Source organism: Pimephales promelas, chromosome 6 (assembly GCF_988280905.1).
Source record: "Pimephales promelas chromosome 6, fPimPro1.hap1.1, whole genome shotgun sequence".
Lineage (NCBI taxonomy): Eukaryota > Metazoa > Chordata > Actinopteri > Cypriniformes > Leuciscidae > Pimephales > Pimephales promelas.
In genome coordinates this window covers 26,489,430-26,515,435 of record NC_142774.1, presented here as the reverse complement: position 1 = coordinate 26,515,435, position 26,006 = coordinate 26,489,430, and the positions used below count along the sequence as shown (strand labels likewise).

General features: G+C 38.4%; 1 protein-coding gene across 2 annotated transcripts in view; it reads right to left on the bottom strand.

The window, feature by feature from the left end:
• Nucleotides 1-26,006, bottom strand: part of trim2a (tripartite motif containing 2a) — a 38,900-nt gene that overhangs the window by 9,631 nt on the left and 3,263 nt on the right. The window contains exons 1-5 of one of the 2 annotated variants that reach the window (XM_039693944.2): nt 20,378-20,580; nt 7,602-7,780; nt 5,473-5,707; nt 5,110-5,261; nt 2,873-3,053 (exon numbers count right to left, since the gene is read on the bottom strand). In XM_039693944.2, the coding sequence (XP_039549878.2) occupies nt 2,873-3,053; nt 5,110-5,261; nt 5,473-5,707; nt 7,602-7,735 (702 nt within the window). In that variant the 5' untranslated portion in view covers nt 7,736-7,780; nt 20,378-20,580. Of the gene's footprint in view, nt 1-2,872; nt 3,054-5,109; nt 5,262-5,472; nt 5,708-7,601; nt 7,781-20,377; nt 20,581-26,006 lie in introns of those variants that run through there. The other variant, XM_039693953.2, reaches the window with a different exon arrangement.

Genomic DNA, 26,006 nt, shown 5'->3' with positions numbered 1-26,006 from the left:
TGAACACAGTGGAGAGCTGCTTTAGAAATTAAAGTTGTGATTCTAACTGAAAGTGACACGTTTCTTTTTCATGTTTAAAGGAACACTCCGACTTTTTGGGACTTTAGCCTATTCACCTTACCCCCCAGAGTTAGATAAGTCCATACATACCTTTTTCATCTCCGTGCGTGCTATAAGTCTGTTTGACGCACCCACCGCTAGCCTAGCTTAGCACAAAGACTGGATGTGAATGGTTGCAGCTTTCATACTAATCCAAATGAGTGACAAAATAACGCAAACGTTTTCCTATTTACATGTTGTGGTTTGTATAGTCACAGAGTGTGCAAATATCAAGGCCATATGAGACACAGACATCTTTTGACCGTATAAATACTATATTTTCTGAAGGGGAAGCACTGCTACTTGGGCAGAGTGATAACAATCACCTGAGACGCACCGTGACGAGGAGCAGAGAGTTCGCTTCGCTCAGCGTTGGAATAAAGAGTCAGCAATTACTAACGTTAGATAGAAAAGCATAGTTATCATGGGTGTTTGCTTTATTGTATGAGCTGTGACAATAAACAGGGGAGACCAGGTATGCAGTACCATGTTTCATTGATTTCCAACCAAAAACGCACCCAGATTTGTAAATATCACATGAATAAATAATTATTATTACTGGAATCAATATATTTTAAATGCAATTTATTAGTTGAACCAAATGTATTCAACAGTAGCCTATATAATATACAGTATTGCATTACTATAGGATAGAATAAGGGAAAAGTAATAGCACAAATTGTTTTTGCACAATGAACTCACAGCCTATCGTACCCTTTTGCACGCTCAAGTTCGTTATTTCCATGGTTATTTCAAATTTAGGCTACTAGGCGCGCAGGGTGCAAGTTCAACGCGGTGAACGCGCTCGTTTTTTTCCCAAGCGCGTCCGCACCGCATCAAGATAAAAACATATTCATACCCTAATCATATAATAGTGTCACTAACGTTACATTAGATCTGGCTAATGGCACTGTTACAGTAGGTCATCTAAAAGCATAACGGAACACTTACCTCAGCCGCAGGTGATCCACTTGTCCTGTCTGTGCTATCGATGGGATGGCCGTATCCTTCAGCACATTATGGTCCGTGTGGCAAATTCCATGTTTTCAAAATAGTCGTCCTCATTGAAATGTACCGAGCAAACATAATGTCCCTTGATAATCTTAGGTGTGTTTGGATAAATATCCAGAGTAAGTTAGCCATTTCTTCATCCAGTCAGCATTTTTAGTTGGAATTCTGTGAAACATGGTATTACCTCCCCTGTTTACAGTCGCAGCTATTTACAATAGAGCGAAAACTCTAAACTACGCTTTTACTATTTATAAATTGCTGACTCTATTACCCAAACACCGAGCGAACTCTCCGCTCCTCACCACGGCGTGTCTCCGGTGATGCGGTTATTACGCCGTCAAAGTAGCAGTGCTTCGCCTTCAGAGAATAGTTCCCAGGTTTTATACGGTTAAAAGATGTCTGTGTCTCATTTGACTTTGTTTTTTGTACATTATGTGACTATACAAATCACAACATGTAAATAGGAAAACGTTTGCGTTATTTTGCCGCTCATTTGGATTAGAATGAAAGCTGCAACCAGTCACATCCAGTCTTTGTGCTAAGCTAGGCTAGCGGTGGGTGCGTCAAACAGACTTATAGCACGCACGGAGATGAAAAAGGTATGTATGGACTTATCTAACTCTGGGGGGTAAGGTGAATAGGCTAAAGTCCCAAAAAGTCGGAGTGTTCCTTTAATACTGTAGAGCTGCTTGCTATAAAGCATAAATAAATGCGAAATGACTTAACTGGAGTACTGAATTGTAAAGCTGGTGCAAACATACTGTATACTGCTGACATACTGCTGACATTTTTGTTGTGTTTATTTTGTTATTGAGAGGAAAGAGTGCATATTTATCTTAAAGGGATACTCCACTTTTTTTTCTCATTGACTTCCATAGTAGGAAAAAAATACACTATGGAAGTCAATGAGACCAGAAACTGTCTGGTTACTGATATTCTTCTAAATATCAGAAAATCGGCTGAATGGATTTGAAAACGGTAAAACCCAACTGTTTAACTCTGGCGGACTGGTAAAATGAGTCTGTTTCCAAAAAAAGTGGAGTATCCCTTTAAAGGAGAACTCCGGCACAAAATGAACCTTTGGTCTAATTACACATTTGTTTACTTTGTGTAATTAGACCAAAGGTTTAATTACACAAAGTAAACAAAGGCAGCACAGATGGCGTTCGTAGATCGACTGGAGACTGTTTTCAAAGATGGCTTCTGCCTGTATACGCAAAGTTGACTGTGTGTATAAAATATCTTCTTATTAAACTGTCTGGACACTGACAAAGTTCTCAATGCTTCTGGACCCTCATTATGCTATGTGTGTTAGTGTGGGGCTATTTTGAGCCTTGTTAGTGGTATTAACTAGCGATTTTTATTTGTCATTACTCTATGCCCTATATACTGTACTAGCGTTATACTAGTGTTATAGGCTAAACTGTTTTTAGAGATAAAACGATTTACATTCGATAATCATGAAAACAAATCTCAGATAACTGTTGACTAGGTCACAATGTGTAATTAGACCAAAGGTTCATTTTGCGCCAGAGTTCTCCTTTAACCCTCCATAGGGATGTTTGCTAACAGTATAGCGCTGCTCCGGTATTTCAAACTTATTTTTACCTTTAAGCAAATAACTTTAGGCCTTTAGGGATATTTTAACAAAAACTTATAACTTAAAGTAATATAAAAGATTTGATGGTAAGAACACGCTAAACAGCTAATTACTTACTAATGATAACTTTAAAAACAATAGCCTTTAGTTAAGTGTACTAGCCTTCTGTTTGAGTCCGTAGTTGACCTCCAGCTCCATCAGCAGAACACTCTTCCGTACATTAAGGGTCTTCTGAAGTTCCTCAAAAGTAGCATGAATCACATCTTCTATTGAACTCTTCTGATTGCTCAGCTGCTGCAAAATCTCAGACAGAACATCCAGCGCAGAGTCAATTTCTGGCAGTCTAAGGAAAAGAAGAACAAGTTATTACTCATTTTATCTCTTTTTATGTTACTTTTATTACAATTATTTATACACTACTAGTCAAATGTTTGGACAAATCTACTTGGTCTTTGTTTTTGTTTTTTTTGTTTTTTTTTATTACTGTTAATTTTCACATATTAGAATTATAGTAAAGTCGTTAAACCTATGTTTTTTTTTTTGTTTGTTTCCATCACTGTGTATGTTTGAGCAGTGGTTTTCAAACCTGATCCTGGAGACCCACCGCTCTGCACATATTATGTCTCCCTTATTTATCACCTACACATAAATTGCTGTTCAAAAATTTGGGATCGGTACGATTTTTTAAATGTTTTTAAAATAAGTCTCTTATGCACACAAAGACTGCATTTATCCACTTAACAGGTGGGACGTTTGCCACTATATTTTTAAAACAATAATATCTTAGAAAATACCTTAAATAATATTGACAAACTACTGTATATATCATTTGAAAGCTTACAATCTCTAGTTTCCATATTTGGTGACTGATTTTCAAAATATATTACAGAGAAGCCATAATTTATCAATATGCAACAAGAATATTTTCATACTCGTAAGGCATGTTCAGACCTTTATTTTAAAATAGCAGTAAACATGAAAAATCATGAAAAAATGGTAGATTCCTCAGTTTGTTTTCATGCCAAAAGTTCAAAAGATAGAATCCATTCAATTATTTTGGAAAAAAAAGGTCTGAAAAGTTTGAAATATCAAGAAAAAAATAATAAATAATTCACCATTTGTGACGTGGCAGCTAGCTATGACTTACATGCGTGGTCTTTGTATGTGTTTCTTAGAGGTTCAATTCATTTCAAAATCTGCCAAACTTCCCATACTACTTCTGAATAGGATCTCTACTTCAGAAATTGTATGAAAATTGTGAAAATAATGGTTCATATCACTCAAAACACGAATGGAAATGCAGGCGCCCTTATATGGGCAGTAATGGAGTCTGATTGTGCCCTAGTGAAAAAGTTTGGTACTGCGCTCAAACAAAATCTCACTGAAAGCTCATTTTTTGAGATATCAACCTAAAATTTGAAACACAACTTGTTCAGATTTTTGGCTTTGATCTTTCTACCGTTTTAGAGTAGCCCTCCAAAATTTTTGAAAATATATATTTTATGTAAAATATGAATAATTAATATTTTTACATTGTACATTTCCATAAACTCAAACTTCTATAACTTTTTTTTTCTGTTTCACTTTCTTAATTTATTTCACTTCTACAAAAATCTGCCAAATGTCTTCTTTAAAACAAGACCAATCATATGTCTATATTCCAAAGCATTCTTGAATTACAACCATTTAAGTTCGAAATGTGCATTTTCATGTCTATTCAAAAAAGGGGGATGACAGTTAAGAGGTTAATGATTAAAAATACAACAACAACAAAAACAGCAATATTATACAGTATTTATTTGATCATTTTATCAGTATTTATCAGCAGTTTTATACAGTAATATTTACAATATAAAATAAATGTTTTCTATTTTAATATATTATAAAATGGAATTTATTCTTGTGATCTCAATACTCCAGTCTTCAGTGTCTGATTTGATGTTCACGAATTATTTAGTCTTATTATCAATGTTGAAAACTTTTGAAAAATGCATTTAAAAAAAATAAAAATAAAAATTCTGTAACATTATAAACTTCCGTTCAAAAGTTTGGGGTCAGTAAGATTTTTCTTTGTGGAAAGAAACTAATACCTGTACTTTTATTCAGCAAGGATGCATTAAATTGGTCAAAAGTGACAGTAAAGACATGTATAATGTTAAAATGTAATGTAACTGTGTAGCATTATATATACACATAAAGTACTTTATATAATCTAATAAAACAGGCCTCCCTGGATGACATATTTGGTGTAATGGGTGATTTCAGGTATTACTGTGTATTCATTTGCTTGTCTTCATACTGAGTAATGAGCCTTATTTTTAATAAGACCATTTACTTAAACAGAAAACAATGTGACAAAAAAATCTGTAGCAATGTGTACGTAAGCCAATGTTACATGCCTGTTTTTGACGGCGTCCAGCTGCTCCTGTAGCGAGGCTTTGTGCTGTTCTAAAACATCCTTAAGCGGGACGGTGTCGTGTTCTGCGTGTTCGCCGCTTGTACACTCCTCACACATGGCTGTCTCGCATGGTGGACAGTAGAACTCCATTACCTGATGAAAAGAGAGGGAGAAGCATCACTGCTGGTGACAAGCCAAAGACAAATTTTCATATTGTGTTTACTCCCTTTGCAAAAAACCTTAAGGAATTTCACATAATGAACAGAATGTAACTTGCCAGGAGGAAAATACTTCTAACATATCATACAGTCAGGCTTCTGTACACTAGAGATTTAGTTATCCTGTACTGCTGTGCAAGTCTTACGTTTCCTCCATGATTGGGACATGAGAGTGGTTGTCCACTGGCCACTCCATTGATAGCGTCTGTGCAGTCCTCACTGAGGTTAATGTCAGGGCTTCTCTTTAGCACCTCCATCAGGTTGGTGATAAAAAAATTACTCTGAAGTGCCGCCACACCTTTCTCCGGCAGGATGGAGGTCTGACGGCACACGGGGCAAGACAGAGTCAGACTGTGGGCGGGAATATAGTTCTGCAGACACCTGGAGCAATAGGAACAGATTATTGAAATGACAACCTATGTGGTAGTAACTGGCTCTCACCAGAAAAAACACATTCACATGGGTTTTTTTTAGATAAAACTAATCATTGGGCATATTGTGGGCACCCTGTATAGATTCATGTGTAGTGCTATTCTGGGAAAAAAAACGGCAAACACCTGGTTAACACTCATGTTTCCTGTGAAATATAAGGGAAGTCAACACTGATGCTGTGTATCTTTCCCTTCCGTTTCCCTGTTGTGCGTTGCTTCACTGATATGGAAATGAGCCTTTAAAGCCTTTGCATATTGACAACAGCACCATCTGCTGGTTTGTAAATGTACAACAGCCATAAAGCCAGGAAATATAATGCATATTGAATGAATTTCAAATGTTAGACACAGGCCATTCTAGTTTTTAAAGTATATAACTATATAAGTATATAAGCTTTTGTAAGAATTATCACTGCTTCACTAAAATACCAACACCAAATGGCTTAGAAAACTTTAAAAGTACACTACACTCCTCACAGTTCAGACTCGGAAATCGATTGAACAGAAAATGAGGCTTCGTTTGTCAACACTCACGTGATTATCTGAAAAAAAACCCTGACCCCTGAAATTCCGTTACACGGAAGAAATGACCCCTGAAATTCATACATTATGGCATATTATAATGCAACTTATTAAGCCTATATTTATAGAATAGCAAAGTAAGCCTAATTAATGACTGTACCACATAGGCTAGATATATAAAGGCTATCATGATCATTTTGCCAACAATGAACCATGGATTTGTTTAGTTTATAATACGTTTTATTTTTGATTTCAACAAATACAACGTATAACATTCAAAACTCATCGGCTTAGACTGCTTTTAAGAGAAATTCAGTTAAAAAATACAAGAAACAGTTTTGTGTCGCCTTGTGCGAACGTATTCAATAGATTTTAGACTTCTAGATTTTTCTTTCAAGTGCAAAAAAATAATATTTTTAATTTAGTAGTTTTTCTTATCATAGCCGACAAATGTCTTCGGAAACTCCTTTTTCTCGATTTACTGAAGCCTGTGTAAATCGCATTTGCAGCTGCACAGCCGTGTATATATCTATGCCGGCCCGCAACTGCACATCCAATGGCGCGAGCGCCTCTGACGTGCGACCAATGAGACAACTCTACGTCGTTACATGTCAGAGCTTCATTCATTCATTGTCTGAGACTGACATATATTAGAAGCTATGTGTCTGTCATGGATTTGCACTGAATTGATTCTCAAAAATATGGTGCAAGGTGCGTTCCGTATCAGTTCAATACGGAACAAGACTTTTACAGGTACGTGTCAAATACGGAACGATTCTGTATTATACGGAACGGTTGGCAACCCTAGTGTCCAGTGAAACTTTAGGCCTCTGTGAATTAGTAATTTGGCCAATACTAATATCTTGTGTACACTTAGTGCATTTGTTTATGCATGTACACATTTGTCAGTATGTCTATTTATGTTCACATAGCATCTATTAAACATGCATCGGGTGCCCTGCACGTCTCCTTCAGAAAAAAAAAAATTGTTGATGTATTTTGCAGGCGCCCATTAGCACTCATGACGTCATAGACTTTGACCACTGACTTTAATCGTATGGTCATGTTTTTGTGATTCTCAAAAGTGTATGAAATGCATACTGGTTTAGGACGACAAGAATGTGAGTGAATAATAACAGATTTTTTAAAGTGAAATATTCCTTTAAGTTGTTAATTCATTTTAATTCAAATAAAGCCTTCTAATGAGTAAAATTACCTTTACAGAACTAAGAATGGAAAATATAAAAGTTTGTAATTTACTCTTAGCTGTCATACAAAAACAAATAGCTAAGCAATATAACTGAATATCAGAAATAAAGTACCTTTCACAGAAGGTGTGGAGGCAGGGAAGGACCTTGGGATTGTTGTAGCGATCCAGACAGATACTGCAAATCAGGAACTGTTTGTTGATCTGACGCACCACAGGACTTGGGAGGGTAGAAGCTTCAGTGGCCATCCTAACACTCTATCAAAGGCCTCCCACACGTCTTCAGCCCGGGCCCTGCGGAGAGGGTAAACGAGTTCAAATAAATAAATGAAAAACTAACAGATGACTTATTTTTCCTGGAAAGGCCCACATGATGTAGCTCTTTCTTTTTTCTGTGAAAACATATTGTATTAATGAACACAAATAAGGTGCTAGGTGCAGGGGAGTTCACGTCACAACACTAGAACTTCCACCATTACATACAAGGTAGATTAGTAATTAAAGCATGCTGTCATGACTTATTGCCAGTGGACAAAAGGATCAAATGAATCATTTAAAGGGTAAACCACAAGCCACCATGACTGACAGTGAACAGTGACCTGATCTGAGTGCAATGTCACTACAGCACAATATTAAATGAAATGTTTACTGGTTGACTCTGGATATGTGGTATTGCAGCACTGCATTATAAGCTCCTTATAATAAATTGTGTTTTGATCAGAATGAGCTAATAACAAAGACAGTTAATCAACAGAGCGAAAGCATATACAACTAGAATTGACTGACTGAGGTGGAGAGGAAGAGCCAAATAGCCAAGACGACATTGAAGGTCTGGAAGGCCACGGTGGCGTGGAACACAGACGCACGAAACCTATGTGCAGAAGTGGGCTTAGCAGACCATGGTGGAAGTGAGGACAATGGAGGAACCGGAGTGAAGGAGGAGCCCGGTGGAGCCAGAGGGGTGATGAAGATCCGCTCTGGCTCTGGTCTGAAGCAGAGCCAGAGCGACGACAGACCAAGGTGGAGCCAAAAGGAAGAGGGAGCCCTGCGAAGCCTGAGGGATGATAGACCGTGGTGGAGCAGAGAAAGCATTCAACTAAGGAGGCCCAAGGTCGAGTCCAGGGCTAGTGACGACTTGGAACCGGGCTTATCCAGCGATGACTTTGATGAATTGAAACTGGGCTTAACCAGCAAAGACTTGGAACTGGGCTTATCCAGAGATGACTTAGATGACTTGAAAGTGGGCTTATCCAGTGATGACTTAGATGACTTGAAACTGGGCTTAACCAGTGAAGACTTGGAACCAGGCTTATCCAGTGATGACTTAGATGACTTGAAACTGGGCTTAACCAGCGAAGACTTGGAACCAGGCTTATCCAGAGATGACTTAAATGACTCAAAACTGGGCTTAACCAGTGAAGACTTGGAACCGGGCTTATCCAGAGATGACTTAGATGACTTGAAACTGGGCTTAACCAGTGAAGACTTGGAACCAGGCTTATCCAGTGATGACTTAGATGACTTGAAACTGGGCTTAGCCAGTGAAGACTTGGAACCGGGCTTATCCAGAGATGACTTAGATGACTAGAAACTGGGCTTAACCAGTGAAGACTTGGAACCGGGCTTATCCAGAGATGACTTAGATGACTTGAAACTGGGCTTAACCAGTGAAGACTTGGAACCAGGCTTATCCAGAGATGACTTAGATGACTTGAAACTGGGCTTAACCAGTGAAGACTTGGAACCAGGCTTATCCAGAGATGACTTAGATGACTTGAAACTGGGCTTAACCAGTGAAGACTTGGAACCAGGCTTATCCAGAGATGACTTAGATGACTTGAAACTGGGCTTAACCAGTGAAGACTTGGAACCAGGCTTATCCAGAGATGACTTAGATGACTAGAAACTGGGCTTAACCAGTGAAGACTTGGAACCAGGCTTATCCAGAGATGACTTAGATGACTTGAAACTGGGCTTAACCAGTGAAGACTTGGAACCAGGCTTATCCAGAGATGACTTAGATGACTCGAAACTGGGCTTAACCAGTGAAGACTTGGAACCGGGCTTATCCAGTGATGACTTAGATGACTTGAAACTGGGCTTAACCAGCGAAGACTTGGAACCAGGCTTATCCAGAGATGACTTAGATGACTCGAAACTGGGCTTAACCAGTGAAGACTTGGAACCGGGCTTATCCAGAGATGACTTAGATGACTTGAAACTGGGCTTAACCAGCGAAGACTTGTAACCGGGCTTATCCAGAGATGACTTAGATGACTTGAAACTGGGCTTAACCAGTGAAGACTTGGAACTGGGCTTAACCAGCGACGGTTTGGGCGCCATTATTATATTAAGACTTATCCATCCATGACTTGGTGTTCGATGAAAAAGACGACTTGGAACGGGGCTTAACCAGTGACGACTTGGAACTGGGCTTAGCCAGGGATGACTTGGACAACATTAGACTGGGTTTATCCAGTGATGACTTAGACTTGCCATTTGATAACAAAGACGAAAAGACTTGGAACTGGGCTTAACCATCGCCTACTTGGAACAAGGCTTATCCAGCGCCGACTTGGACCCAGGCTTATACAGCGATAACTAAGACAACTTGGAACTTGGCATAACCAGTAAAGACTTGACAACTGGGCTTATTCAGCGATGCAGAGTAAAATGCCCTCAACAACGGACGCTGATGCCAGTTAGTGGTGGCTTTTCCACAGTGGACATCGCTGACAGCTGGCTGGGTTCTGGGTCTGGAGTGGGGCTGGTGAGGTCTTCTTTAAAGGGGAAGACTGTGAAGGGTAAGTTGCACTGTGCCAGAATCCACTCCGCAAAGCTCCCTCAAAGACAATCCACAGGCAGGCATGCCTTTGACCACTCTTTAATCCCGGTTTTTATAGAAAATACAAAGCGAGTGGTCGGAATAATGAGTGAGACATGTCAGATGGAGAAAGCCCCTTGCCTGATCCTCAACGGAGCAATTCCCCTGCCCCATCAGGAGGAGGCTGCGGGGATATCCATGTTACATTTTACGCATAAATCCTTTTTTCACTTTTTTCTCATTCTGTCAAGGGTTGTGCGAGTTAAATCCAAGAAGAGAGATGCGTGATGCAGAATGAATGAACAACAAAGTCTTTTCATCCATCGATAGCATCTACAACTAATATAACATTAACATTAACCTGACAACAGCAAAGGTAATCTAAGTGAAAAAAAGAGATGGAAATGGAAATAGAAATGAGCTTGCATAATTAAACATTTAATATCACTTGGTACAGAAAAATGTCTAATCTCGTCCAGTATGGTACAATTTATTGTGCATCCTTACACAAGGTCCAAGCTCAGGTTATGAATGATTTTTTATTCATTTTTATAAATGTTTAATCTTTTATTTCTTTTATTTTTGTTATGAAGGCAAAATATCAGCATTTTAAGGATACTTTTAAAAAGGCTTAGTTATCTTGTTGCAGTGCAGTTTGGAGGCTTTCAGAGGATTTGTAAATATATATTTTATTTTTAAGAGATGAATTCTACAGTATCCCTGAGATATTATTATAACAGAAAGAGTCTTAGCAGTAAATATTTCATTAGGCCTTTAAAAGCTGTCTGTTTTAATGCACACAATGCAAAAAGCCAAGCAGAAGAGCAGCCCAGATATCCTCACTGCTGAGCAGAGCAGAGTCATGCTTCTGTGTTTCGATCCAATAACCACAAAGTGCTCAGTGCACTCAAAAAAATGATGTGTTGGCTTTACTTAACTTTTTTTTGTAAACAGGTTCCACCGGTTCCACATAACTTTGTTTTGTTAAACAAACAGAATTTGTTCATGTAACTTCAACATTATGGAAGTCATTTTAAGCCATCCAATCAAACTCTGAGCTGAGTGTTAAAGTTAATGAGACAATTAAGTGAATAATTTAGTGATGATTGAGCATTATTGAAGACACCTGATGTTAACAAGCAGAATCACTGAAGGAGAAAATCACAAATTGTAAGCCACCGTTATGGAGATCAGTGTCTGCTTTAGTTGGGCTCTTGACCCCTATATTATTAACTTTATATTATGTTTGGCTGTACATGAGTTATAACAGCTAGATGATCACATAGAAAAGGTGGAACTGTGGATTGAACCACCAAACTTCCGGTTTGTAGTCAAACTGCATGAACCACTGTTAAGTTTACCTTATGGATCATAACAGCACTGCTGTTGTAAAACATAAAATTTTAGCCTTTTCAATGAAATTCAAATGATTAAATCAATAAACAAAAACATTTTCTGGGTGCATTCTGGGTGCCACCAATCAAAATTCATTCATGGCTCCCATCATGCATTGCAGCATGAATAAATAATGAGCTTAAGACACCTAAAGCAGAATCACAAGGAAAAAAATCTAAAATTTTAAGCCACCGTTATGGAGATGAGTGTGTGCTTTAGTTGGGCTCTTGACCCTTTTATTATTAACTTTATATTTTAATCTGCTGTTGCATCTGAGTAATACCTGCCAGATGAACAAAGATAAACAATTATAAAATGATGTTGGACATACAATGACATTCATCATTTGAAATTTATGTCTGTGATTTATTCTGTTGGTTACTGCATAACTGAAATTCTGCATAAATATCCAGAATGTTAAATATAATATAATGGATTTCTCAAAAGTTGTATTTTTACAAAAAATTATTTCTTTAAGGCACACACAGACCTCAAGATTCAGTCAATGCTTCTCAACAACGGTGACAAGTAGAATATTCAATTAGGAAAAGTAAATTACATAGACAATTCAGATCATAATTTATTCATACCGCAATGCATGATGGGAGCCATTAATGAGTTGTGATTGGGGGCAACAAGGACTATTAATGTCACCACGATTGAGATAGACAGGCTGATTATTGATATCTGTTTCTACATAAAGATTAAAGTGATTTGATCAGAATAGTTTTATTAAATATTTTCTGTTATAAGAAAATACAAATATGCTGTACAATCACTAAATTGTTGCTAGCAAGTTAGTCCTAACCATCAGAATTACGAATTTTTGGAATTTTCAGATCACAGCTTGATTATGTCAAAACCTAACCAACACTATCGGATCACAGCTTTCTTTGTTCATTTGACTGTTATAAATCAATAACAGCAGCCAAACAAAGTTTAAAGTAAAAGTATAAGGATCAAGAGCCCAACTAAAGCAGACACTGATCTCCATAACGGTGGCTTACAATTTGTGATTTTCTCCTTCAGTGATTCTGCTTGTTAACATCAGGTGTCTTCAATAATGCTCAATCATCACTCAATTATTCACTTAATTGTCTCATTAACTTTAACACAGCTTCAGTGTTCATTTAACCCTCAGCTCAGAGTTTGATTGGATGGCTTAAAATGACTTCCATGATGTTGAAGTTACATGAACAAATTCTGTTTGTTTAACAAAACAAAGTTATGTGGAACCGGTGGAACCTGTTTACAAAAAAAAGTTAAGTAAAGCCAACACATCATTTTTTTGAGTGTGAAAGTCAAAGTCTAAACACAGGCTTCAGGACAATATCTACATAACTGACTGAAAATGATGCTCTGGTGTGGGATAGGAAGCTCATAAAGAGAAAATTGATGGGTTTGTCTGCACTGTGCCAACAAACTGTGTTTGTCTGTGCCGTATAAGGGGATCATTTTAGAGTGAAATGCAAATCTCTTACATATTGGGGAATCTATTTAAGTCTACAGATTAGCAAAGCAACACCATCTCATCGTGGATAGATGGTTGGTTAGTATGAAAAAAAAAACGTGATTTACATTATAATAATTCATTCACATTAATACCATACCTTATCATGAAAACAACTGATAAAAAGTCCTAAAATGTATTCTTTAAAATACAGATTGCTTGTCTTATCCAGTCTGACCTCAATGATGAGGAAAATTGAGACTTTATGCTCTAAGATTAAAATGCTTTAGATTACCACAATACCAGCATGGTTCTACTCAAACCCATTTGTTGTGTAATTGCTATAATTTCCTGTGTAGAGTATACTCTTTCTTTTCTTTAAGGCAAAGTGACTGTGTTTTTTTTTTCCTTGTGCTTGCTTCTTGGACCCATAATGATCTTAAGCTCCTCTTGAAATCAATTACACTGCCTTTTTACACATAGCTACATTGTGAGCTTCATGTTACATTCTATTAAATCATTTCTGCCCAGTTCCTAATTCCAATACATTTGGGAAATTTGTGCAAAGTCATTACTGAGGGGTACCAACAGTAAAGTTGTAGTACTAAAATACAAATGGAAATACAAATCAATTAAAATGAAAGCTGCAGTCAGCAGTTTTTACACTTTGTCGTCATCTCTGTTCGAAATCTGCGATTACAGTTATTCGCAGAATTATCAACTTTACGGAAGTGTTGTACCTCAGCCTGACACAGCGCGGATGAATCCAATGTTTTGAGGGGAGTGTGCAGCTGTCAGTCACAGTGCCGGTGTGGATACTGGCATTCAGAAGCACAGATTCTACTTTTTGGAAGTATGACCAACATAAGAATTTTCACCCTAAATTGTCATCTGAACAAGTAACATCCACATTTGTTGACGAAACAAGGGGAAAAAAGCATTGCAGTAAATCGCACTGATTAAATCTAACGCTCACTTATCACATCACGTCAAACCATGCAAATTATACTTTTTTTTGTCAAATTGTTAATTTTCAGCATCAGCATTGCATGACTACATTTAAAGGTAGTGTAGGTCAGAATTAAAAAAAAAAACTTTTTTTCCAAATTTCTTTAAACTTTCTGTATATATCAATGCATAATTAAAATCTAAGTACTCTGAAAAAGAAAGTATAAAAATCGAGTGTCCGTAGACCTCTCACGACTGTTTTAAAGACAGCTCATTATTTCCAATCACGTCACCCCCTCCCTTCTGGGCTCCTTCCAAAGCCACGCCCCCAAAACACATGAACGCGCGACTCCGACAGCTGAGCTGAAGACGCATTATTTACCTGAGACGAGAGGAAGGAGTGCATGTAGTGACATCATGTCAGAAACACATGTAAATAAAAAAATCTAACTATCATTATGAAGATAAACAAATAAGTTGTATTTTATTACTCACTATCAAGCTAGCATATTGATATTGGTAAAGTTTACAATATATATTTATTGATTCGCTAACGAGCTAGTTATCTATAAGGCAAAGCTAAAAACAGGTTGCATGATACACGTTTTTAAATTGCCATCATTTACACTGTGATGAAGATGAATTTCGTGTAAGATTCATAACATATATATGGTGTTCTGCATGTAAGAGTTTGCTTGATGAAAGCATTGTTGATTCTGATGAGGACTACACTCCCGAGACAAGTAAGTTACCCATAGACAGTACAAGAAAGCAAGTACCGCATCGTCAGCTCGAGGACAGAGCCGTGGTCGAGGGCGAAGCAGAGGAGGTCGTGTAAGCGGCCGTGCTATTAGGGTCTGAGGAAGTAGAGGCCGAGAACGGGGTAGTCGAAGTGCAGGGCAAGGAGCACTTTTTAGACAAGAGGACCTGCATCGAGTTTTGCATCTTCAAGCTCAAACAAGGGCATGCGAACAGGTACGATCTGGATACGCGCAAGTGGGCAGGTCCTGTGTGGCAAAAGGGTGGTTGCCATGGTTGCGAGAGAGTGACAGTCGCCTAAGCTAATCCGTTGTTTCGTCCCGGTTCGAAATAATGAGCAGTGTTTAGTGCAGATTAAACGGTCTAGAGTCACTCGATTTTTATACTCTTTTTTTCAGAGTACTTAGATTTTAATTATGCATTGATATATACAGTATATATATATAGAAAGTTTAAACAAATTTGGAAAAAAGTTTTTATAAAATTCTGACCTACACTACCTTTAATGCTCTTCTGATATTTATCCTTGTTTCGCAAGGGCCGGTTGCAGTTTCTTTTTCGAAACTCTCAGTCCAAAGTCTTTTGCATTTTACAACGGGTGAATCTCCAGTTGTCACTGGTGATTGTCGTTTGAACCTTTTTAGATCCGCCATCAAATTGACAAGTTTAGTTATATCAAGTGCTGTGAGAAAAGGCTATAAATCTCTACCTCCAACCTCACACGCAATATAGCCTACTACAGCCGAGACTCCTTTATTATGTGTACAGATGTGTCGTAATGACGCAAAGACATGTTCAAATCTCCCAAGGAAATCCACCAGTACCTCATGAATTAAAAATATTATTACAAGCTTACCGCTTTGAATCGAGTTAAGGCAAGCAGATAGTTTTGAACACTGGCTGGTTATGTACTTGCTCAAAAAGTTATTTTGGATCATTTTGACAAGACCGACAAGACCCGAAAAGCCTAAAATTAAAATGAACAGCATAAAAATAAAATACTAATAGTTTATACATTAGTAAAACAACACAAACTTTCTCCACAGTTGAAACTAAGCTGCAAACAGTTTGTTCTGTACTTCAGCCAATGTCTGACATCATTGAATGCATGAACCCAAAATTTAAACATCATCGATGCCTAAATCTGACTCGCCCAGTTGCGTTGAGGAAATATGGAGGAAGTAGGATATCACTGATAACATCAGAAGGACTAATGAAAAAAAGTAAATTGTCGGATCATCTGTTAGACCTTAGGATGTTCCCGACTGTATATAACAAGATGCTGTACACATCATACAATTGCTCATATTACAACTGAATATCAGCTGTGAAAAAATGACTAGTAAGACAATGGAGATGTAACAAGCATTTTATGAGAAAACATCCACAAACTGTCATCTAAAATAGAAACATTCACAGGACGTGCAGATTAGCTTGCAATGTAGGGCATGTCACAAATACTGTATATCAGTGAGACTGAGAGAAGCAGTATACAGCCACAGTGCTGGAGCGGATCCCTCAAGGGCATCCACACCCTCGTTCTACTGGAAAAGAGCTTCACTTAGACCATATCACCATAGCAACATTGAGAGATGTAAGGAGGCCATGAATATCTGAACCAGAGCATAAGGGGGCATTCACATAAGATAATTAACTAAACGGAACACAATGGAAGTGAATTAACTCCCATACACTGATGCAAATAAAACAGATACCGTACCCTAATACATAATATGTAAATGTATCTGTATATTGATCTGATTGGTCCATTGATTTAAAACCGACATTGATTTGATGTAAATTGGTGAACTATTTTTAACTTGACATGGTGTCAAATCATAGTTCAAAATTTGGTCTTGAAGTTTAAATACTGAACTTCCGAAAACCAGTCAATATCTGGTGTGACCACCATTTGTCTCGCGCAGTGCAACAAATCTCCTTTGCATAGAGTTGATCAGGTTGTGGCCTGTGGAATGATGGTCCACACCTCTTAAATGGATGTCCGAAGTTGCTGGATTGGCAGAACCTGTAACACGCTGTCGTATATGCCAATCCAGAGCATACCAAACATGCTCACTGGGTGACATGTCCGGTGAGTGTGCTGGCAATGCAAGAACTGGGATGTTTCCAGCTTCCAGGAATTGTGTACAGATCCTTGAAACATGTCATGGGGCCGTGCATTATCATGCTGCAACATGAGGTGATGGTCGTGGATGAATGGCACAACAATGGGCCTCAGGATCTCATCACGGTATCTCTGTCCATTCAAAATGCCATCAATAAAATGCAGCTGTGTTCCTTGCCCCTTGCCGATAACATACGCCTGCCCTACCCATACCATAACCCCACTGTCACCATAGGCCACTTGATCACAACGTTGACATAAGCAAACCGCTAACCCACATGACGTCATGCACTCTGTCTGCCGTCTGCCATCTGCCCTGTACAGTGGGAACCGGGATTCATTGGAGAGAGCACCTCTCCAAAGTGCCAGATGCCATCGAATGTGAGCATTTGCCCACTCAAGTTGGTTACGACGACGGACTGTAGTCAAGTCTAGACCCTGATGAGGATGATGAGCATGCAGATGAGCTTCCCTGAGACTTTTTCTGACAGTTTGTGCAGAAATTATTTGGTCTCAGACGATCTTGGAGGTGAAGATGCTGGATCTGGAGGTCCTGGGCTGGTGTTGGTTACACGTGGTCTGCGGTTGTGAGGTCGGTTGGATGTACTGCCAAATTCTCTGAAATGCCTTTGGAGACAGTTTATGGTAGAGAAATTAACATTCAATTCACGGGCAACAGCTCTGGTGGACCTTCCTGCAGTCAGCATGCCAATTGCACACTCCCTCAAAGCTGGCAACATCTGTGCCATTGTGCTGTGTGATAAAACTGCACATTTTAGAGTGACCTTTTATTGTGGCCAGCCTAAGGCACACCTGTGCAATAATCATGCTGTCTAATCAGCATCTTGATATGCCACACCTGTGAGGTGGATGGATTATGCAAATGAGAAGTGATCACTAACAGAGACTTAAGCTGCGTTCACACTACACGTGACTTTGTCGCTGCAGGTTGCCAGTGGCTGCGCTGGAGGGCGTTCCCACTACTGGTTGCCTAGTAATGTTTGTGAGTGACATTCATGGATGTTACTCTATGTTAGACAACAAATACGTTTTACTGCCGATACAAACAAATATTTTGGAAGGAAAAGTCTAAATATAAATGGAATCAGTACATAAAATGCAGAATACTAAGGATGAACGAGAAACAGTGAGTGCTCTTTGCCATCACGGCTATTTAATTGCAGCAAACGGGTAAATACTGGTCTATCTGAGTTAGTGCGGTGAACACCACTGTATGTACACGGAGATATATCATAAATTATAGGACAGTTTCTGATTGCTAAAATAAGCTTCTCATTCAACTTGCCTCGGTCAGAGTCAGCACTGATGAGTGACATGCTCCACTGACTTCACTCCTTTTGGTTGTCGCTCCCGAAAATAGCTCTTCATTTGCATATAGTTAAAAATTTCTCAACTTTGTCACGTCGCTGGACACGCCCCTCCGCTTGCTGACTGTCGCGACCACACGTGTCGCCGGAAGTCGTCCGCTCACCATTGAAAATTAATGGTATCGTGTCGCTTGGTCGTGTGTAGTGGGAGTGGGAGCGGGAACACACTGGGAGTTTAGTTCGGAACGGGGCACGGTTCGCATGAAAAATCGCTAATGAGAACGCTGTCATGGGACCCGGGTGCGCACTGGGGTACCGAACCCGAGACTACCTGGAGGAGGTGGTCTGAGTTCGGTTGCTTCCGAACCGTGGCGCGGTTCACGTGAATGTGAAAGCAACACTGATTCGAGAGTGCACTTGTTCAGGAAGTAAAATATTCTGCGCATGCGTTTTAGCTTATTGTGATGTATTCAGTTAAATAAAACACCTGTAAGGGATGATAGTGTTGATGATTTACGAGCAAGAGTGAGCCTGTCCTGCAGCAGACTGATCTCATGAAGTAGCGTGTGTATGACACGCCAATTCGTATTTCCATTTTTGGCGCGCTATCAAGACGCATAATCGCCTTTCAGCGTGTTTATGAACGCCGTTGACTTAACGTTATATAAATATGACTTACCTCAACCACGTCCCTAAACCTAACCATCACTGGGGTTAATGGCATTTATGACTGTTCCCTTACCATCGTAGGTAAAAAAAAAGATATGACTTACCTCAACCCCATCCCTAAACTTAACCGTCACTGGGGTTAATGGCATTTATGACTGGAGATTTGACTGCGTGTACAGACACGCGGAATGACGCGGACGTTAATGGCGTAGACATATACGCATACACGCGGATATCTCAAAATGCGTAGAGATAACACGCCACCTGACTCGAAAGTGGCGTATATGTTTACGCAAAAGTCATGATGTCATGTTGCCTGCAGTGTGTTTGTGCATTGCGCATGGAATCAGAGAAACACATTTGGAAATCCACTGTCTCCTCAAAAAAGTCAATTTGCAAGCAGCAGAAGTCCACCTTATGTGACACACGCACAGTAAACCTGTATTGTTGTGCACCGTATTATCATGAACCGTGCACGTGTGCGATGACGTAAGATGCACGCAAACGCACCAGGGTTCGATAGAATCAAGTTGAGTGTGAAACCAGATACCTGCCAGATCGGTGCGGTCTCTTGTTTCTCACGGAGGAGCGGAAGCATAAAAGGAGGAGCGATGACAGAGGAGATCGAGACAGGACAAGGCCTGGACTTGGTTTTTATGTTTTATTAGCCCCGTGAGGGGCTGCTGTCTATTACTTTCCATTTATTGTTGATTTATTTTATTATTAAAATCTTTAAATGTTCGCAGGTTCCCGCCTTCTTCTTCCTACAGCATCTAACCTCATTACAATATTTCTATTTTAACAATTAGTTTCTACATTTACCAGTCATAACAGCATATATATATATATATATATATATTACAATAGTCAGGCAACAAACACATTTCCTAGACTCCTAAAGCCCTTGTAATTTTCCGCATACCATTCCTGCTTGGGTCTGTTATCATTCACTCTCTGTTACATAATATTTATATAAGCAAGCCTTGTGCAGAATTTCTCTGTCACATCAAAGAGTGCATGATAAAGATGACACTGATTTTAATACCAGTCTGAATAACAGGAATTTACCTCTATAGATTACCAGATCATTTAGGCTTACACTACATACCACAAGTCACAAACGCAGTTACTGTAGTCCTTATGCCAACCATAAAGATGCATCAACAACAGATTATTCTAAATATACATCATCTATCAAGATATAATTTTTTTACACTAATAAATGAGCAATAATGAAATATTGCAGAATCAGAATAAAAGAAGAAACCTACATTCTAGCCAAAATAACAGTGTAAAAAACATCATGTCATCCAGTGACAAAATGTTACCAGCAGCAAGAGAATCAATGGAGCATCAACAGTGTATATCAGAAAGAGCTCCAACTGAAACCTACCATCAACCAGCTGTTCTCAAGGCACCATCCCACATGTTGATACCCGACAAATGCAGCGTTTCACTTCCGCACTGAGAAGAGAGGAAATCTGAACACAGCTAAGCCAAAAAACGGATGACAGCTCATTCAAACTAGCATATGAGGAGGAGAAAGATTACTGGTCTCTAGCTCTCTCTGGATCTTTAATCAGGCCACACCTTTCTTTCGTTCACTCTCTACGTCATTCATAAATTCAGCATGTAAACATTCACTCCCTCCCCTCCCCTCCCCTCCCCTTTCATCAACTCACTCTCTCTAAATGCTAACTCACTGCAGTACTCTTTGCAAAGCATTGTGGGATTGCGATGTAATTCTGAGACTTAGAGGAGATGAAGGTGCAGATGCCGCAAATGCGAGTCTGTTTCTCAGCCATAGGGCATTAGGAGATTACAGTGAACAATGATGCAGAGCAAAAATGTGTGTGTGTGTGTGTGTGTGAGAGAGAGAGGGAGAGAGAGAGAGCATCAGAAAGTGCAAGCCAATGAGATACAGCTGCTTTTGTCAGCATGCATCATTAGTGCTGACTCACAGTAAGGCAGTCAGAATAAGAGGGACGCTGTGGGACTGAAACACACACACACACACACGCACACACGCACACACACACACACACACACAAACCTATAATAAACAAACATATACAGTTCCAAGAATAAAAAATTTCTTGAATATGAATTTGTTAATGAATAATACATGTAGTCACCCTCAAGTGATTCCAAACCTTTATTTTTCTTTCTTGAATGGAACACAAAAAGAGCTATTTAGCAGAATGTCCAAGCCATATTTTCATATAATGAAAGTGGATGGAAAAGAAAAGTTTTGTTTCACACAATAAAAAATTGATCTGTCAAAACATTGCATCTATCTAAGGTATAATACCCAGACAAAAATACATTTTTAATATATATATATATATATATATATATAATTTATATTATTTATATATATATATATATATATATATATATATATATATATATATATATATATTTAAAAAATGTACAGAATGTGCAGAAATCTCTGCCTATATTTGAAGATGAATGAAAGTTTCATGGGTTTGGAATGACATCAGGCTGAGTAAATGATTACAGAATTTTCCTGTCAGATTTAAATTTATTATTGTGGTGTCAAAATTGTTATCATGAAATGTTATTGCTTTTTGTGTCCGCTAATCTGTCATTGTAACAACCCAAGTACGAAATCAGGTAAAGTACAAGAAAACAAAAGCATAAAAGTAAAGACAAATTCATATACATATACTCAATAATATTTGTATAATCTACAAGTGGCTCTCATTTTCCAATTGCTCAAACAGTTTAGCATCAAAGCAAAAGCAAAGTTAATCATGACAAATCCTTATTAAGACAATATTTCACACAATAGGCAATAGTCATTGCTTTAAACAGAAATTTGGTAGGGTTTACTCACTCTCTTACTGTACAGTCCAGCCCATCACAGGGCTTTTCAGATACTGAACTCAGCTGTTTTGTTTGGGACGCACCTTTGGCAATTGACCACATTGGATTCACACAATTGTGTACCGACCAGTGACCATGGTGATGACCAAGACCTTGACCACATCAGTCCAAACTACAAAAGCATAAACAAAGCTCTGTGTTTTAGAGAAAAGTAAACCTATTCCTTTTCTTCTTACAGCTGAGTGTAGGCTAGGGATTTGAGTAAGACCTACTTATACTGATCTAAAATGTTGAATATGCTTTACTATAAGTATTTAAGCTAAATGTATTTTGATTATTAATCTTCCTAAGCAACCAATATAATAACATTTACCGTTCTGCTGCCTTGACCAGCTCTGGAAGATAATATGTTATAAAACTAGTTTATTTTTAATGTACAATAGATACAGATGAAACATTTTCCAAACTCAAAAGTACAAATTATGATCATCTTGATCAAGGCTATTTCACAAATGCTTAAGCTTATTTTAAAAGATTTCATCTAGACATAACTTTATAATTAAAGTAGCATGAGTAGCAGCCTTTCAAAATGCAACATTTCACTTGCATCTCATTTAAATTCACTGATCTTAAAGTCGACATGAAACGATTGGATTTTCCCACATTATTGTGACGTATATCAAAGCAAAATGGCTTCTAAAATAGGGCATGAGGAATTTATTGGATTGCTCATAGCGATCATGTGAGTGACAGGTTGCTAGATGAAAAGGATTGATACTCGACTGGCTATTAGACGATATTATTGTCCAGCCCTTGTGCAGGTGCACACATTGTGTTTGTAAAGTATCAACATCGAAACTACATATTCAAAACCAATTAATTATTTCTACAGTATAACCACTACCATTTATTGTATGTAAATACAGCAGGATAGACAGCAAGGGAGAGGAACAAATCAATGACTTTAGAGGATCATCGGAGAGGTCAAAGAGGCGGCCCTGGAGCCTCTGTACACTGTTGCATCAATGCCTGGAAACGGTCAACTATCAATTTTGATGTTCTCACTCATTTACTGTATGAAAAGAAACATGTTAACATTAAGAATAGACAATATGCACCACACTACTGCTGTGTACATTAAGTACTTACTATCTATCCATCTATCTATCTAGACCAAAAGAAAGAAAGAAAATGAAAGTGCATACTGGAGTTAAAAAGGCGATTAAAGCCATAGATTGTTGGTTTATTCAAATCAAGAAACCTCACAAAAAGTGAAAGCAACTGAATTACAGAATATAATAATCAATGTTTCACAAACTGTCTTTGATTCACTTACAGTACATCAAATGACAAAGTGAAAACCCACTTTTTGAAAGTAAAATAGGGCTGTGTGATATGGACAAAAAAAAGCTATCACTGTCAGTGTCAGGCGGTGTGCAGAATGCAGAAGACAAGGACAAAACTTAACTTCATTCACAAACTCAATCTTACAGAAATGAAGGGAAACACTCCAGGACTTCAATGCAAACAATTATACATAGACGACAAACAAATATTGAGGCAAACCACAGGGCTTAAATGAACTGGGACTAATGGGATAATTAACATAACACAGCTGATGGAAATGACTAATTAACCAGACTGGGAAGGCTAACAGGACTGAACCAAATTCACAAAAGACAGGGGAAGACGATCACAAAACTGAACAAAACACAATGAAAACGTGACAATCACAATTTTTTTAGCAATATTGCAATTCTTTTTTTACAATATTTCCTTACACACAAACTTGATGATATTTGCGGCTACCATATCTTTGTATAGCTTATGTTATGCCTTTCGTATGCCTAACTTATGTTGTGCAGTTCGCAAATGCTTTTATTATGAATTTTTGTTCATATGGTTAGGAATGTGTGCCATTGTTTGTAAAAATTGATATCTGTATAGTACCATTGTAATACACTGACAGCCAACAATCATCACAGCAGTGATGAAAGTTACATGAGCAATCAAAGCTCATCACAAGCAATCTTCCATTAGAAGGTTAATATAAAGAAGCTGCACAGTGTCATTCACACAAACATTAAACATAAACATAAACTGTGTTCCAAAGATGAACGGAGGTCTTACGGGCTTGGGACGACATGAGGGTGAATCATTAATGACATCATTTTTATTTTTGGGTGAACTAACCCTTTAAGTAGCATGACTATGATGAACCAAACAATTTAAACATAACTTTTGCATGCTCAGTAATAATAACCCATCTAACAGAACAGGGCTGCATTCCCCAAAAGCATTGATCACAGATATATTAATGCACACAATTTCGACAAACGAACATTTTCTGCAGAGACAGCAACTTTAGTTTCAGCCCAATGGTTTTGGAGGGCCAAATCTCTAGAGAAGAGCATTTGGCTAAATAGGCTATATGCACTGCATTATTCATTATATTTTTTACTTAAAAGTCTCGTGTTATGCCCCTTTTCACAAGATGTAAAATAAGTCTCTGATGTCCCCAGAATGTGTATGTGAAGTTCCAGCTCAAAATTCCCAACAGATCATTTTTTACAGCATGTTTAATATGTCATTTTTTGGGGCTCAGAAAAACACGCTATTTTAAACCCCTTTCACATAGAGATTCCGGAAAATACACAGATAATGTGACCCGGCATTTATCCCAGGATTGTTTGATTTCGGTTCATTCACACTGCCAGTGTTTTGCCGGGATCTGTGAGTGCGTTCAACACACAACCCGTAAAGACCCTGGAAGACACATGGCGTCAGGATGAGACAGGTAACGTCGTACGCGCAGAAAACATGTATACGCGCATAGCGTTCCACAAAGCTGGTGACTCCTGGTCTCTGCTTCGTTCCAGTTTGCAGACACAAACTTTCTTCAAAGAGCAACAGAGTCGTGCGATGGCACGAGCGTCATCACTATGACACACCCCTTACGGCATTGGTCCTGGCTTTTGTTCACACAGCACACGTTCCGGGACTGATTCCGGCAATGTTACTAGGTCCCCAACCCGGCATCGATGCCGGTATCAATCCTGGGTCTTGTTTGCGTTCACACAGAAGGCATTCTGGCAATTTCCCAGAAATTTCCAGGGATCAACGTGCTGTGTGAAAGGGGCTTTAGTGTGTGCCCTTTAAATGCAAATAAGCTTCTGCTGCCGGCACAGGGGGCAGAGCTTCATGAGCTCGTGCTCAGTCTCTCAAGACAATTTCATCTCACGGAATGATGATAATATCAGAAACTCTCAGTAACAGTGTTCCTTTTGAGTCACACTATAATGCCTATAGAGTCAGAGAGCTGTATAGAGATGGAACCGGTATAGTTTAGTTTAATTATGGTTATTATAACGTATTAGTCTGCTGTTTCGGACCAGGTCCAAATGATGATCAAACATATACTGATGAGTTTAGTCAAGTTTATTGTACATCACACAAAAGATGAAGCGTCAGTTTTACTTCAGAAAATCACCGTAAGAGTTGAGCAAACACAGGAAGTTACAAGAAGTGCGCAAGTTGAGGGAGTTGAGGGAGCATTCCTGTTGGAGGACGACAGGACGTTAGTCAAAAAACTGTTCTACTGACGTCATTAAAGAAGAAAGTAGAGGGATGTAGTCCAAACGGGCCGTTCGATGTAGGCTACTTCTGTTAAATAAAATATCTCGCTTGGCATTGAACTTTGGGCTATAATTTTACAGATATTATTTATACTCTAACAACAACATTACACACTAACTAAAGTTTGAAACATCGGATCACGAAGAACGGGACCTTTAACCTGTGAGTGATGTCTTAATTATTTAATTTAGCCAATGTTTGAGTAAGTGTGTCATGAAAACATCAACATCTTTTTCTATTACAGCCACTGTTTAAGTATTTACAACAACAAATTGGAGTAGAAACATAATTCTACTTTATGTGCGCTTTTTGTACAAGTCCATTGTACAAACATGATTAATCAATTGATTATTAAATAAAACGTATTAATTGATTATTAGCAAAATAATTTTGGTGCATCACTAGTAGATATATTCATTTATAACTAATAAGTCAGCAGCTTTTATGACCCTTATGAATTGAAAGTCTACATGGATTTTCACTTATAAAATCCATCTGTCACAGAAATATTAGCAAATTAATGCAATGGAAAAATA